We start from the raw sequence: 15097 nt of genomic DNA on the forward strand, positions 1-15097 counted from the left end.
GTTTCACAAAGTGGGTGTGAGAAATATGATTTGTGTACCTACTGCACCTTGAGGCCCAGTAAAGATTCAATAAGTGAATCAGGGTGTCAGGCAAGTCATCTGTTCCACTATGAGATCTGATGTATTGGCATTATGTCTACACCTTATGCTCAGGCAGAAACGTTGAAAAATAAACATTTGTAAAAAATGTCAAAAGAAGCATCACAGAAAAGTCAGAGTACTGTTTTCTGAGTGTGTGGGGGCAGTAAGACTCAAGGTGATTTTTATAGCGTTTCAGATCGTTAACTTGTGCAGCTTCTGCAGCTTTTTTCTTCTTGGGGTAAATATTTAGCACCCTTCTCTAATTAGTGGCAACATAAAAGAGACTCACTTATTTTAACCCCCTCCTCCCTCCTCCAGTTTCATTGGCTTTTATTAATCTGCATGGAGATAATAGGGAGTGCTTTGCAATGACATGCAAATTCAGGTCAGTCTCAGGGGAGGATGGGAGTGTGAGTGGTGGTCTGCTGGTGCTTATATTAATTGCCCGAGGGTCATTGTTCACAGAGAGAACAAAGATCAAATAGCACAGACAACGAGACTGAAGAAATTAACTATGGCACAAGGAACATAGGGAGAGAATTTGGGGGAGCAAAGGAGGTAGAAAGTTTTGCAGAAGAAGAAAGCTGGGGAAATTGGTAGTTGACTAATGCTGGCTCAGAAATCACAGCGGTGAACCACAGAAAAACACAACTTTGCAGGTTCTGTGTCCTGAGGTTTCCCACTATAGACACGTCCATTGATAAGACTCACGAGACGAATAAAGAATCTCTATTCACAGTATAGTGACCTCCTCAGTGGCTTAGAGACGTGAATCCAGATTGTGTGCTTGTTATTACGGAAACAAAAAAGGAGTACAAGATTAAGATAAAGGACATGACATCTTAGCTTAATTTTCATGGCAGTTATCTTCTGCAGACCAGTGTTCTAAGTAGGCTGGAGTGGCCATTTAAATGGGAAAAGATATGTGTTCTCCCCAGCCGCCCACAAGGGCTAAAAGGTGTCTATGCATTAACCAGAACTGTTCGAAATCTGCTCTTCCTTTGGAAAGTGTGCTTCGTCCTCAGAGCCAATATTCTTAGAGCTTTCAATATGCACAGATAATATGTAACTTCATACAGCAATAAGAGACTAATAACATGCTTTTCTGACACATGCACAAGAGCAGCATGTGAAGGAGGTGAAGAGAGGGAAAGTGGTGTGGGAAATGAGAAATGTGGCTCAGGGAGAGGAAGGAGGAAATGGTAGTTGAAGGAGAGGCATGGACTTGTGGGGGGAGGTGATGCATTATTCACAAGAGGGGAACTTAAGTGCCGAATTAATTTGTTTTTCTTTCCAGCTGGTCGCCAAAATAAATTAGCACTTCCAGCCATGCAGTAAAGTGCTGGGGAATTCATTTAGATGAGTGTTATTGCAGTGCCCGAGCAATACCTTTTTCTGGAACACTTGCAGACGGAACGAAGCCAGGCTGGTGGTTGAGATGGAGGCGGTGCAATTATCTCCCTGGCTCTTGTGTGATGGCCGTCATTGAGACTGTGGGGTGGCAGGAGAGGTCCTCTCCTGACTCACTTTGTGATGGGTTAGACTTCGGTCTGGGTTCTGTATCTAGAGAATAAGGCATCGGTTGAATACTATAAATCCACGCATGCACTTACAGTATTTTTGTTTGTACAAGAGGGGCTGGTTGAAAGTCACGCTTAATTATCATTTAAGTTATATCCACTGGTACAACACAGAATCCATTTACAGTGCAGTCCTGCCACAGACAAATACCAGAAGAATACCAAGAAACGTCTCTGGCAACATTAGAGAAAATAAATATACTGTTTCTTCTTGCCAAATAACAACATTTTTACAGATACTCAGATTGTAGAATGGAGGATGGTTTAAAGGTGAGTAGAACTGTATTCCATTTCGGGATGTACTGTTAGAAAAAATATATTTGATCATACGGTGCAAATATTACATGCAAGAGGCAGATATATGCGAGTTAGATTCTGATAATGGATAAAGAAAGTATAAACATATAAAATGGAGAGAGCTCATACTGTATATACAGATACTATAAAATGTAGAGATATGATATTACACCATTTTGGGGCAGCAGTGTGGAGTAGTGGATAGGGCTCCAAACGCAAGGTTCAGGGGTTCATATCCTGCTGGGACACTTGGGGTTTACCCTCAAAGCTAGGAACTTCATTCCAGGTGCTCCAGTTATTGCCCTAATGTGCGATTGAGGTGCTTTCTGGGTTGCCATTATAAAGGGGAGTGTATTCTCAGTAAACAATTGTGGTTGAAGAATTAAACATTCTCAAGCGATATTCATTGTTAATACTGTGTTTTAGGTGTATAATAGGTTATCAAACTGTAGGGGAGGAACAGTCCTTTGCATGCTGCCTATTGGGGCAACACCTGGCCTTGACTAAACTGAAACAGGTTATAAGTCTTTGTGGTTTTCTGTGTCGCAGGTGTTGGCTCTTTATATACTGTGGATGTGTGGATGCAGGCATTGCACAAATCCAGACTCATTTAATTAAAATAAAATAACTCAAAAATTAATGTAGCACATGGTGGGAAATTTATTCAGTGCGTCCACCTAACCTCGCACAGCGGTTCCCAGGGGACAAAAGTCATGCATTACAAACGCTGTTACGTTCAGCCCACATCTGTCAGAGATCAATCACACCATCAGCTGCAATTACAAACCCAATTAGTTGTTAAATAAGGAGAAGTGTGAAGCCATGGATTTCCCCCAATTCAAGACGACTGCTTCAGTTGTGTGGTGATTGTACACATGTGCACATATTTTTTAAACTATGCAAGGTTGTAAGAATCCACTTGCAATGAGGTACTCAAACATTTGTCTCTGCACTATTTCAAACCCCAATGCTGAAAACCACTTTAGTGGATGTTTGGATTTATATGGATATATTGTTTATTGCAATCGTAATGCCTGATTAAACATCTTTATATTAATTATTTTTCATTTTTTAATTTATATTTTTTCTTTTGTATTTTTTTCCTCCTTTTGGGGGTGAATTGCAAGCTGTAGTGAAAGACTACAACTGAATTACAGACAATACCCTGGTCTTTCACTATATTGAGTCTAAAATTGGAATTGGTTACTTGCTCTGAATGACATGAAGAACTGATCATTATACTCTGGTTCATATCAAAGAAATGTAACTCAACAGTGTTGGTCTATATTAGTGATTAGAGTTCATTTCCTTTGGGGTGCTGAGATTTAAATTTGAAAAGCCTGGGCAGTATTGTTTCAAACTTTTCAGATATCATGACATTTTCCTTTAAAAAGTTTTTCTTTTACCCTAGCCTAATTTAGAATTGGATTCACTTAAAAGTAGCAAAGATTTCATAACTTATGTACCATGACATCCAAGATGTTTTTTCACCAAAAATATCTTATTTAAAAATATATTTCCAAATCTTTTGCATTTTTCTACTTTGGTTACACATACATATATTTAGCCTTTACTGAACTTAGATTTCCTTTCCCAAGCCTTTTGGTTGTATTGGACAATGATGCCCCTTTTGATTACGGAAAACAGAACTACAAGTAGGTCTGTCTCTTTAACAGGTACAGGTAGATTGTTTATCAGTTTTCTTTAATGAGATTTCACAGTTTCCTACAAAGTGATGCAGCAAATGTATTCAGCCTGAAATAGGGAGATTTGTGTTTTCAAGAATGCTGCACAACCAGAAGCTATAAAAGCCATGTTATCTTATTTATCTTTCTGATGTTCACTAGCATTTTTATCGAAAACCTGGGACCTTTTTCATAGTTTCTGAATGAACTGCCTAGCTTTTCTTCTGCTCAAAAGTCTGCAGTTTGCATTTCCCAGACCAGCCTTATGAATTTGTGAAACTGTGGCAAAGAGATAGCAAGTTTTGACGTTTTGAGTAAACAGACTGTGCAGATGTTAGCTCTGAGATAGAAGGCTCTGACTATGATACTGTGAACAGTTTTTGTACCAGACACATTTTTTGCACCATAATCAAATTTCAAAGTGAGCTTTGCTTGGAATGCATGCAGATATTTCCCATGTTTGTACATTGTTGTGGTTTGGAAATGGACGCGGAACTTTTTCCCATGCCCTTTCAAGAAAACAACATTTTGAAAATAATATTCGGCCCCTAAACTTGAAAGCCAATGAACCAGTGTTATTATTATATAAAACTGGTAACCAACCCTGATCCTGAAAAGCATATGTCCAGCAGTTCTGTGCTCCAACACAATTAATCTTTAAGTTCAACCTTAAATTATCAGTTTGGTAATACCTGGGATACATGTAAGTTTTGATCAATTTATCTAATTAATTGGTTCAGAAGTCAGAAATGGCCAACGGTGGTCCTTGATACGTATAAGATGTTGGGATTTTCATACCGAATGATCTTAATTAAATAATTATTTAGCTGCTTACATAATAAGATCTAAATAGTACCAAGTGTTCTGAAATTGATGATTTATAGAATAATCTATAGATCCTGCTGGTAAGTTGCTCTCCAGAAGCAGAGCTGGCTTCCCTTCATAAAACCTGAGAGGCATTAAAATTGCAATAAATGTAGCTAGTTCAATATGTTCTCCAATAGATGTTTTTAATGCTTCTCAGTATATAAACATCTCTCTTATAAACAGTGTTATCTCTCTTACAAACAATGCAAAGGGTCAAACGTGTTTTCATTTTATCTTAAGTTTCATCAAGCAAATAACCAAAACATTTTTGCAGACAGTTAAATATTAAAGAATTGTTCATGCTTTATGTGAAATTGTTTAGAATAAAAATAAGCTCCAGATGTCACGTACACCAGCAATCCAAGCAGAAAATGAAAGGAGTAAAATGTATGGCTGAGGCAGGGTTTTTGAATTCTTTGCTTTCAAGATTGCGATCCTGTGTGGGTGTGGGCTGTGAAGTAGGTTTGCGCTGTGGCTTGTCTCTTGGTCTACAACACACTCACTTAGATGACTAATGAGCTGGATGGACCAGGGCACAGGCAAAGCAAATGTCTTTGTTAAACAGAACCTGCTGCTTTCCCCCCACTGCTATTGTGTCCCAGAGGAGGGTTCAGAGCCCTGCTAATTGAATCAAGTACACGTGCTGCCTCCAAAGCAGACATCCTTCAAGTGCGCAAGGGAAGATGGCAGATTAGCCAGGTCTGTGGGTTAGGCGTTTGCTTTCTTCAGGACCATGGACAGAGGTGTTCTGCAAATAAAACCAGGAGGAAGGCATTCACACTGTTTTAACACGGGAAGTAATGCGCATTTTCAGTAATACTGGTAAAAATGAAAATGCAGTTTATGATGCATGGGATGGGTGTAGGGGGTTTAAATAATTCCACAGCAGGCAATTTTTTTTCAAGCATGTCAATATGATTCTCAGCTATAGATTATTATTTAGATTAGCTCAGTTATTTTTAGTATATTTTAATCTTATTATTGCTCTTTTCATTTGTCAACAGCATGTAAAAATTAAGCAACAGCTGCGTTTTTTGGGCCGGGTTAGTGTTGAATGTGCAGTGTGATTAACTGTACATGATGTTACACACAGAAAGAAAGAAAAGGACAGATAGGTAAACAGGATGATCAGAAAACATAGCACTAGCCTGTGTCCTGCCTGTCCTCAGTGTAAATTGTTGCATGAGGATAGTGTGGCAGGGGACCAGAGTGCAAATGAATGCTGATCAGAGTCTGTGTGACTGCGCATAGCTTAGCACACGCGCCCGCCGTCTCATTACCCTGCTGACCGCAGCATTCCATTTCCAGACACGCGCACTCACAGAGACGGGCCTGATGCTCGCAGACATTCTCTGCCCCTAATTTGGAGAGATAGATTGTTCTTTTGCGTGGAATCCAGCTAAACTAATTTGATTTTCGTCCATATGCCAGGTTAATGAATGAGCAGTTGGAGAACAAACATCCTTATCATAAAAAAAAACAAAACCAGCCCTGTCTCTCTTCAAGGCGGTGCCTGAGAGCTACAGTATCTGCTCAACATAGATGTTTTTTGTCTTATTCGGATTACAAGCTTTTATCATCATCAGTAAAGCTTTTTGGATTTTCCTTGCTGCATTCGATCTACACTTTCCTGTTTGTGAAGCTCTTAAGAGCTTGTTGGTACAAACATACTGTAGCTGTTTCATTTATGCATAGACTCATAGGGGAGAAAGTTACAATCATTATTGACTTCAGGTACTGTGTGTGTTGGGTATTATACATAGTGAACATTGTTTTGGAAAAGAGAACAAACCATCTAATTTTGAACAGAGTAAGGTTACACTTACAAATAGTCACAGGGTCTCTTGTCCACTTTTACACACTGTATTTTGTATAAAGTCCACTGTTTGCACAATCTGTTCTGTTTTCAGTTCACAAGCTGTATATCTTTTCAAGCTTTTAAGCTTTGAAATAGTGTATGATATTTTTTTAAATCTGATTATGTTCCTAATATTTGTTATTTGCATATAACTGCTTAGGCTGTTTTCCTAGTGTAATCATATTGTAAGCATAAAAATGCAATACAGTACATAAAATATGATTGCTTTGCATTACAAGTAATTACTGAAACTCCGCATTGGGGAAATCGTTCTGCTCGAAATTGGATAGCTTTAAGTGTATTAATATTTATTAGCAAGAATGATAAAGGGCTGATCAGTCTGCTGTTTTTAACATCTATATTATATTATTTCTTTAATATAACCAGAATGGTTTTAAGTATTTTATAAATTAATATTTTATTTTTACTCATAGCACATTTGTAAAATGCAAGTGGACTGGCCATGTTTATTTAAAAAAAAATTAAATACATATTACTGTAACTACCTGCTGCTGTGGCTCCATGCACTTACAGATAGATAAAAAGGAGTAATGTTTTAAAAATTTAATAACAAAGTAATTTACGTAGTCCCGGAAATATATTTTAAATATACTTATGTCAAGACTTTGTAAAAGGTTGAAACATAATTGTGGTGAACTGCTGGATTAGCCCGGGCATTGTGTATCCGTTGGTAATGAGATTATCTTAGTCTGTAAAATAATTTCCAGCCAGCAGTTTGTGGAATCTGAGATGAAGCTGGAGCTCTGAATTGCCCCTGTGTCTCTGCCTGAATCAGCAAGGGCACTGAAGAAATTGCACTGATGGTCTTTCACAGTGCTGTCAATTAAAGCAGTATGACTGAGTCAGGAAAGGTGGATCTCAGTGCGCTTAATTTCAGAATTATAGAGGACAGATTACACAACATACCCGGTTGATCAATAATCTCAACAAGGGTAGTTTTATTGGCACAATATATATAGAAATAAAATATTTAGGAATATAGGGTATTCATGTTGATTTTTTGCTTTAAAATAGTTCTTGTAAATTTCTAGTAATATTATCCATGCAATTCTGCTTACTGTACATATGCATTTGTGTATGTGAATAGCCTACTCTAGTAAAACAAACTTTGACTGGGGTGTTCTGTTGTGAGCACAGCAGACACAAACCAAGCTGGATCAAGTAGCTTGGCTTACAGGGACACTTTTTGGGAGTTTGGCACCATGCCGGATTTGACACAGATGCTCATACAGAGGGCTGATGTCTATATTGCTGATTCAAAATGATTGTGGGCAATTAATTATGTTTTGTTATTTTACTTCTCTATTTCTCCATCATATGCTTTATTTAAAATTTGCTCATTGCAGCACAGGCTTCCATTTTTCCCGGCCACTACTGAGTCCAGAAAAAAAACATTCTAAACAGTATTTTCCTTCTGTACGCATGTAAGTGTGTATCGGGTTTGAGGCATGCCAGTATTCAATGTCTGAGATTTTTCACCAAGGTGTCCAGACTTCTCCTCTTAATACAATCAATCAGCTGCCCCTGTACCTGTAGTTTTTTTTATAAATGCCAGATAATTTAATCATTTTCTTTTCTATTATACTGCTATCAGCAGTACTGAAGGCAATAATTATACAAATAGGTTGTTTTTGTTGTTGTCGCAGCGCCCAGACTCTGTCCTGTCATCCACTGACCCCAGTGTGCTGCCTTTGCTGGATTCTGTACTACTGAATGATACTGGGGCGCCTTTAGTGCCTGTGGCCCCACATTCCTCACCTCCAGACCAGGAAGAGGGTTCATCTCCACGCGCCCCCACTCCTCAGATTGACCACCCCCCTCGTCTTCAGCTCACGGTGAGACCCCCCCTGGCAACAGGGCACCTTCCTGCTTGCGCGCGCGAGTACGTCGGTGGTGAGGTAAGGTACAAGCATGCACTGGGACAGACTGACTTCGGGCTGTTTGAGAAATCTGTCTGTCAGTTTTATTCTCATTCACACAGCAGGCGATGGTGAGAAGCATGCACACTGCAGTGCTTAAGAGCATGTACAGCGCTGTACCTGTTTTTGGAAGAATTTCATATAAAACGTATTACCATATGTTGTGCCTAAATAGTTATTGTGATTTTGACTGAGGTATAACCTAAATTAAAACATCCCAATCTAATTTACATAATGCATTCTCATTCTTTTGTCGTTATTGGTAACAATAAATGACCATTTAGCTTTTCATTTTGTTAATATTTGAAAATGTTCTGAATAACACATAGGAAGCCACTTACTGTTTTCTGTATAATTCCTTTTTCAGTTTTCAGCAGTTCATAATAATACGTTTTAGTATTCAGGGGGTGGCATGGAGGTGCAGGTTAAACACTCCTGGCACACAGTGCTGGGGTGTGGTGCCATGGGCTCACATCCTGAATGGAGTTTCCCATTTTCGTGCGGGTTTCCTCCGGGTGAAAGGATTTTTCCTTCAGCAGTCCAGAGACCTACTAGTGGGTTAACTGGCTTTGGGAAAACTTGGCCCAGGAGTGAGTGTGTCTGTGTCTCTGTGTACCCTGTGCTGGTCTGGCATCCTGTTCAGGGTGTTTGCTGCCTTGCACCATGTTGATTACTGGAATAGGCTTTGGCTCCCCATTCTCTATCCATTGCATAAAGCAGATAGAAAATCAATGGATGGATCAGTTTGAATTCTCTTTTTAGTATGCTGAAATACCACATCGAAGCCATGATTTGTAAATACACAGTCACATAAAATTCTCTTGATATAGTTTTCCTATTCTAACTGCTGAAATATTAATATTAATATCTATACAGACCCTTGAATGTTCACATGGCAGAACCTTAAAAATGGAAAATGATCGATATCAACTGTAAATACAATTTTTATAATATAAGGCACCTCCATATGGTATTGATTTTTTACCACAAACCCAGAAAAGAGTTTGATTGTGTCTTTTTCTACTGGGACAGAACAATCTGAAGCCAGCACAATAGGGCAGATGCTGCCCAATAATTATTTTGATTGGCAAGAGCAAGAAATTACTCAGGAAATAAAAAAAGAATGTGATTAATGCTGTTCCATGTAGATCTTCTTTGTTTGTCTATTACCAATATCCTATATAAGTGCACTGCTTTCAATATACCTTTAAATACATTGCTAACCTGCCACCATATAAATAACAGAATACTGTGATCTGTTAATCTGCCTTTGAATGTGATTCTTGTCTTAGACAAAGGACTGTTTTGAATGCATTTTTCCTAATGGAAGTAAAAGTGCATCTTTCAAACGGACTGCAACATGTCTTCTTACATCCACATCCTATATAACGATGTGATTGACATTAGTCATAGATTTTCTTTGTTAACTCACTCCTTCTGCTGTATTGTGCTTTGGAGACTGGAATTATTGATCATTATTTTTGTCACTAATTGTGATGAGCTCCCAGCCTCTTAAAACAAATATCAAGGCTGGGTAGATTCCCCAGCCCTAAGGAAATAAGTGTCTGGACAACCTAAGCAGACTGAGTGTTAAGTCACACGATTTCTGAAATCCCTGCATGATTTTCCTTAGAATTGTATTGATCCCTGAAGATATGCCTGTGAGACTATTTAGTCTGCAATTGTGTCATAATATCACTAAAATCTAGTTTCCTTTTCTTAACTGTAGACCAATGAAACACTGTTTGGTTCTGTGTTAAATGAAGATGTACAGTATACAGTATATACACTTTACATTTGTAGTATTGACCACAGATATGTACCCAAAAAGACCGAATCTGTGTGTTTTAAACAATAAAAAGAGCTTAATTGCTAAACCTGCGGAAAAAGTGTTTGTTTATAGTGACACCAAGTGGACAAATCTAGAATATATTACTGTTGAAGCAATAGAGCAGTTCATAATGAAGGTTCACATTTCAATAGCAAAATAGTTTTGGATTACACGTACACATTAATAAAGTATATTATTTATGTGCTTATTAGATGTTAATGGTATTATTTTACCATCAAATTAAATTTTAAGTATCTCCTTTAAAAAAAATATAGTCAGATTACATTGCAGAAACATCATAAAAAGGTTTATGATAAATCAGGCAAAGGATTAGAAAAAATAATCACACAAATATCCCCTTTAAAATTGTCTTTTAAGATTTCTTGCCTATGGCCTGTCAGTGACCAGATAAAGATGCAGTTCACTGCACTGGTCATGAAATCCGTCTGCGAAGAGTACAGTGTTAATAGGAGTATTCAGTCTCTTCACTGTGTTTTAACAAAGCACAAAGACCTGGATTAAAGAGAAGCAGAAATCTTTGGAATGGAGAACAAGATAAGATATAAGATATGGACTTCACATCTTTGCAGTATTGGTTGTCTAGGAAGTCCAAACTGGCTGGATTCTCTCAAACTCTTGGCGGAGAAACTCAGATTTGATTTTCCTTCTTCCCTCGTCTAGAGTCCTCGGGTGCATATTTCAGACACATTCGACATACACTGTATTTCTTTTCTTCACCCAGGAGGCCTGGCAGTTAATAAGATTAGTGTTTTGTTGTCTTTCTTGTAATGGAAATGTCATATTCTTTCACTGCTTTGGTGTGCACCTGGATTGAAAAGGTTTGCGGGTGGAGAGATGCAGCTCTGTCTCTCACAGCTGACAGCATGGCAGCACTTATTGACCACAGCTCCTGCTCTGACAAGCAGAGGTGCAGAAAGCCAGGCATTGAAATGGCTGATCAGCAGGAACTAGGAAGCTTGTCAAGAATGGGGGTAAATGGATGGAGCAAAATACAGGCATATCTTTGAGAAATATTTTACTTTATAAAAGATTCAGTGGAATAAACCAACATTTCTTAAATTATAAATGTATTTTCAAACAAATGCTACAGTTGCTTTAAGAATCACTTGCAGCCAGGTTTAAGCCTTTTTGCTTAACTTTACCAAGGGTGCCAACAATTTTAGAGATTACAACATTATTATTCAAAATAGTTTGATTAGCCTCATTTCATTAGTAAACTTATTTACAGTATGTTCTTATTATAATGACTTCTAAGGGAATCATGTTCTATATTTTAAATTACTTGTATTACGACAGTTCTGTTTTTTTTCTCATAAGTATTGGCAAGCCAGAATTGTCTGTGAAGTAGCATGAATAAAATCCACGTTGCACGGTATCAGGTGTAGCTTTGTTTTATGCTGTTAAATGATACTTATGAAAGAAGATAGCTGCAATTAAATATAGAGTATTCTCATTGGATAGTAAAGTTTTTATTATTTCAGTAGAAAAATAAAGTAGTACTTTATTTGGGGGTACCATAAACAACTTGACCACTTTGTTGTTCATTCAGGTATTGTCCTGGGTTTTCCCCAGCATACTGTATGTCACAAGGTTCTGATTCGTTCGTCTTCCAACTTTATTATATGGAAAATATTATTGTCAGCCCCTAATAGGGTTACTTTATTAACGTATGGCTTTGCCCTTAGGACTGTCAGCCAAAGACATGATCTCTCTAGTAAGCTTTTTGAGCCTTAGCAAGAGGTGCCCTTGTCCTGGAGCATCACAGTGAATTAAAGCTCAGGACATGAATGTGATACCATCCAACTTCCCACCCGCTGAAAGAGAGAGCAGAGCCTCATTAAATTTCTATTATCACATTTCTTCACGGCCTTTCAGTGGAGTCTTGTTTTCCACCTTCTTCTGTTTGTCTCTGATAAGGAAGGAAAGAGGCAATTAAGTCAGGACAGATTGGGGTTAGCGGGGATCTGCGGGCTCTCCTTGTGCACACAGGTCATCCAGCACTTATTTGAATGTGGCAGTGAGGGAGCTGTATCAGCCCGTAGCAGCCAGAGAAGTGAGCAGTATTGGGGAGATTTAAAGCCCTCTCTGCTGACTACCTCCCATTGTCTCCCTGCATCTTCCTTGGTCTCACCCCGGATGGAGATTAACTGTCTTTCAGTAACGCCATCGGACGGTTTAATTCAATTGTCTGCTCTGGACTCTATTAGGCTGCAATTAATGGAGTTGCAACCACTCCACTATCCTGGACACTGGAAATAACACGGTGCTGTTAAGCAGAATCTAGCCATCATCATCGAGAAGGGGATGTTCAAAAGACCGCTTTGTAGAATTGCTTGCAAGCCATATTCTAAATTTGTATTAAAGGTATTTTGCTTAGTTGGTTTCAAGGTACAAAATGTACTCTAATTCACTTTATCTTTATCCACCTTTTTTCCTATCTTAGTAAATCTAGGCCTGGGTAGTAATGGTATGGGAAGTCTCCAAGGAAATCCAGGTTACTGTTGTTAGTGTTGTTGGTGGATCTGCAGCTGGCTTCCCTCTGGACTAGATTTCCGTGTATGGAAACTGTACTGTTGTTTGGTTATAACACGGTCTGGGTTGCTTGGTCACTAAAGACTCCATGGCAGAGATAATAAGAGTAGGGGTATTAATCTCTTAGCTGTATGTGACGGGTTCTGTACAGTCTGCCTTCCCTGAAGTTTCCCCTTAATTGGACTGATGAAGCAGTTTCGTACTTTTCTCCTCCTAATCTGCTGTTCAGTGAGATGCACCGTTTGCTGGTACATAATGTCTGCCACACTTCGCCCAGGTGGTTGATGCATTTCAGAGACAGGCACACTGGAATTTTGTGCTTTTAGTCCATAATTTCATTAATCTACGCACATTGCCTTAGATTTCTCTAGTTTGTGTTTAAGGATTCGTCTATCATTTTGAACTTTATCATGGAAGTCTTAACATACTGTACTCTAGCATCTCTGAAATTTTGCATTTTTTGAAATTTTTGTTGTATCCTTAATTCTTGGTGTATGCTTTTTCCCTTACTAACATTTTATAACCCTTACTGACTAATATTATAAACTGACATTATTTGCGGTTGTCATGGCTGTGTTTCTTTCTCTCATCTCTTTTTTGCTGTAAGAGGCATACGCTGAGCATTGCCTGATTCTTGTCCCTTTTGTGTTCTCTACAAAACCATTTTATTTCTGTGTTTCTCGTACACAAATACTGAACGTGGCTGATTAGATTTTGCCCTTTTGGGAAAAGTCTCCATTTCCAGTGAACAATGGTGTGGACAGCCCCGCCTCTTCTGTACAATAGTCAAGCCTTGCGCCATCCCACAATCCACTGAACTGCTGCTTCATGCAGAGGTCATGACAAAGGAATAATTAATCACCTATGTTGTAAGTACAGGGTGCTAAAGACTGTTTTCTGATTTAAATCCAATTCCTTGACATCTCTGACCAAAATCAGAACATGAATCAAATGCTGACTCGAGATAAGTAACATGCCTCCCTCCCCATGTCCATCAATCTTCTTGGCCTTCAGAACTGTGCTCTTCAAAGATAAAATGTACAAAAAAAGACCTCCTTCATGTTTTCACTGCAGAGCACATTGTACCTGACTTGCCTGGATCCCCCATTTCATACACAGGATGGATCAGCGTTTAAACATAACAATAAATCTAAAACTCTCAGTGCTTGGAAGCTCTTTGCTGCCTACCTTATTAAAGGAATTTGGCAGAGGGAGTACTTCTGAAATACTTTTATTGTATCTAAATGCAATTTAAATAAATCTTAATATTGATTGAACCAGAATCTGAATGGTGGGGAGAGGACATCTGTCACATGACAGTCTCACGCAAAATTAACACATTCTTTGTATCCTGACTTATGCCTATGCCACACCTCCAGTATGATCAGATATTGCACTGCATATTTAAGTAGCAGAAAGCATAAATGTAAAAAGACAAGCAACTATTTAAATTCTATATGGTTTGCATTAATCTTTGATAGGGGTGATGAAAGCAGCGGATTAATGGCATCTCTGTCGGTGTTCAGCTGTTTTGCTTTCCTGTGACGCTGACCTGTTGTCACTCTCTAGAAGCCAGATGGAGCATAAGCCAGGGTGTAAGACTGGCCTCTTGCAACTGTCCTTCAACTGGGGACAGCTCACGTCCTTGCTGCTCGCAGATGTGACAGCTCATGTGTTTTTGTACTGCTGACAGAGTTTAATTAAAATTATACAGTGACCAGACTGCTCTTCTACAGGGAGTCCAGTAATTCAATTATTGAGATGTCGGGTGACAAATCTAAAGTGAACAAAAGGGTGCAAATTCATTTAGAACATTTAATGGTATTTGGAAGCCCAATATTCATTTGACAATTGCAGTAGTATGTGATTTTAAGTCACAGTAGTTGCAGTTGATGAGGAATATTAACTCTCCTAAAAAGATCATGCATGTGTATCAAATGAAACTAAGATAGTAGAGATCTGTCTGAGTATTGTCTTGTGAAATGAGAAGCCTTATAAGCCCACATATCCAGAAGTATGCCATAGTTTTTAATCTCACTTGTATCAGCCTGAATGTGATAAGAGTTAGAAGAGTTGATCAGGAATTTGCATATTCGATAAAAAAATATCAGTTTAATCAATAGGATGGGAACTTTGCTAAGTGAAACATCTGGCTTTTTTGAGACGGTAATGCGACTGGGATTCTCTGTTTCTGATGAGTTTATCTAGCATTCTTGTGCATTTAATTCCATGCTTTCATCGGTTGTGTTTCCTGGTTACAGTCCTGTAATTTCAGTGCTGCTGAGCTTTGTTTTTGTGTACCATAAAACTAAATACGTAGAATCTTTCAGGAGTCTTTTCAGAAAAAAAAGTGAGGTATAATATTTGAACAATTGTCAATATAAAATCTGTTTCGCTGTCGTTGT

At 38.4% G+C, this 15097-nt stretch overlaps 1 protein-coding gene across 2 annotated transcripts in view; it reads left to right on the forward strand.

Moving 5' to 3' along the window:
* ccdc33 (coiled-coil domain containing 33) overlaps window positions 1-15097 on the forward strand; it is a 97502-nt gene that overhangs the window by 65718 nt on the left and 16687 nt on the right. For both annotated transcript variants that reach the window (XM_088641667.1, XM_088641668.1), the window contains exon 14: window positions 8036-8224. In XM_088641667.1, coding sequence (XP_088497793.1) covers window positions 8036-8224 — 189 coding nt within the window. The remainder of the gene's footprint in view (window positions 1-8035; window positions 8225-15097) is intronic.

Source organism: Lepisosteus platostomus, chromosome 7 (genome assembly GCF_059453375.1).
Source record: "Lepisosteus platostomus isolate fLepPlt1 chromosome 7, fLepPlt1.hap1, whole genome shotgun sequence".
Taxonomy (NCBI): domain Eukaryota; kingdom Metazoa; phylum Chordata; class Actinopteri; order Semionotiformes; family Lepisosteidae; genus Lepisosteus; species Lepisosteus platostomus.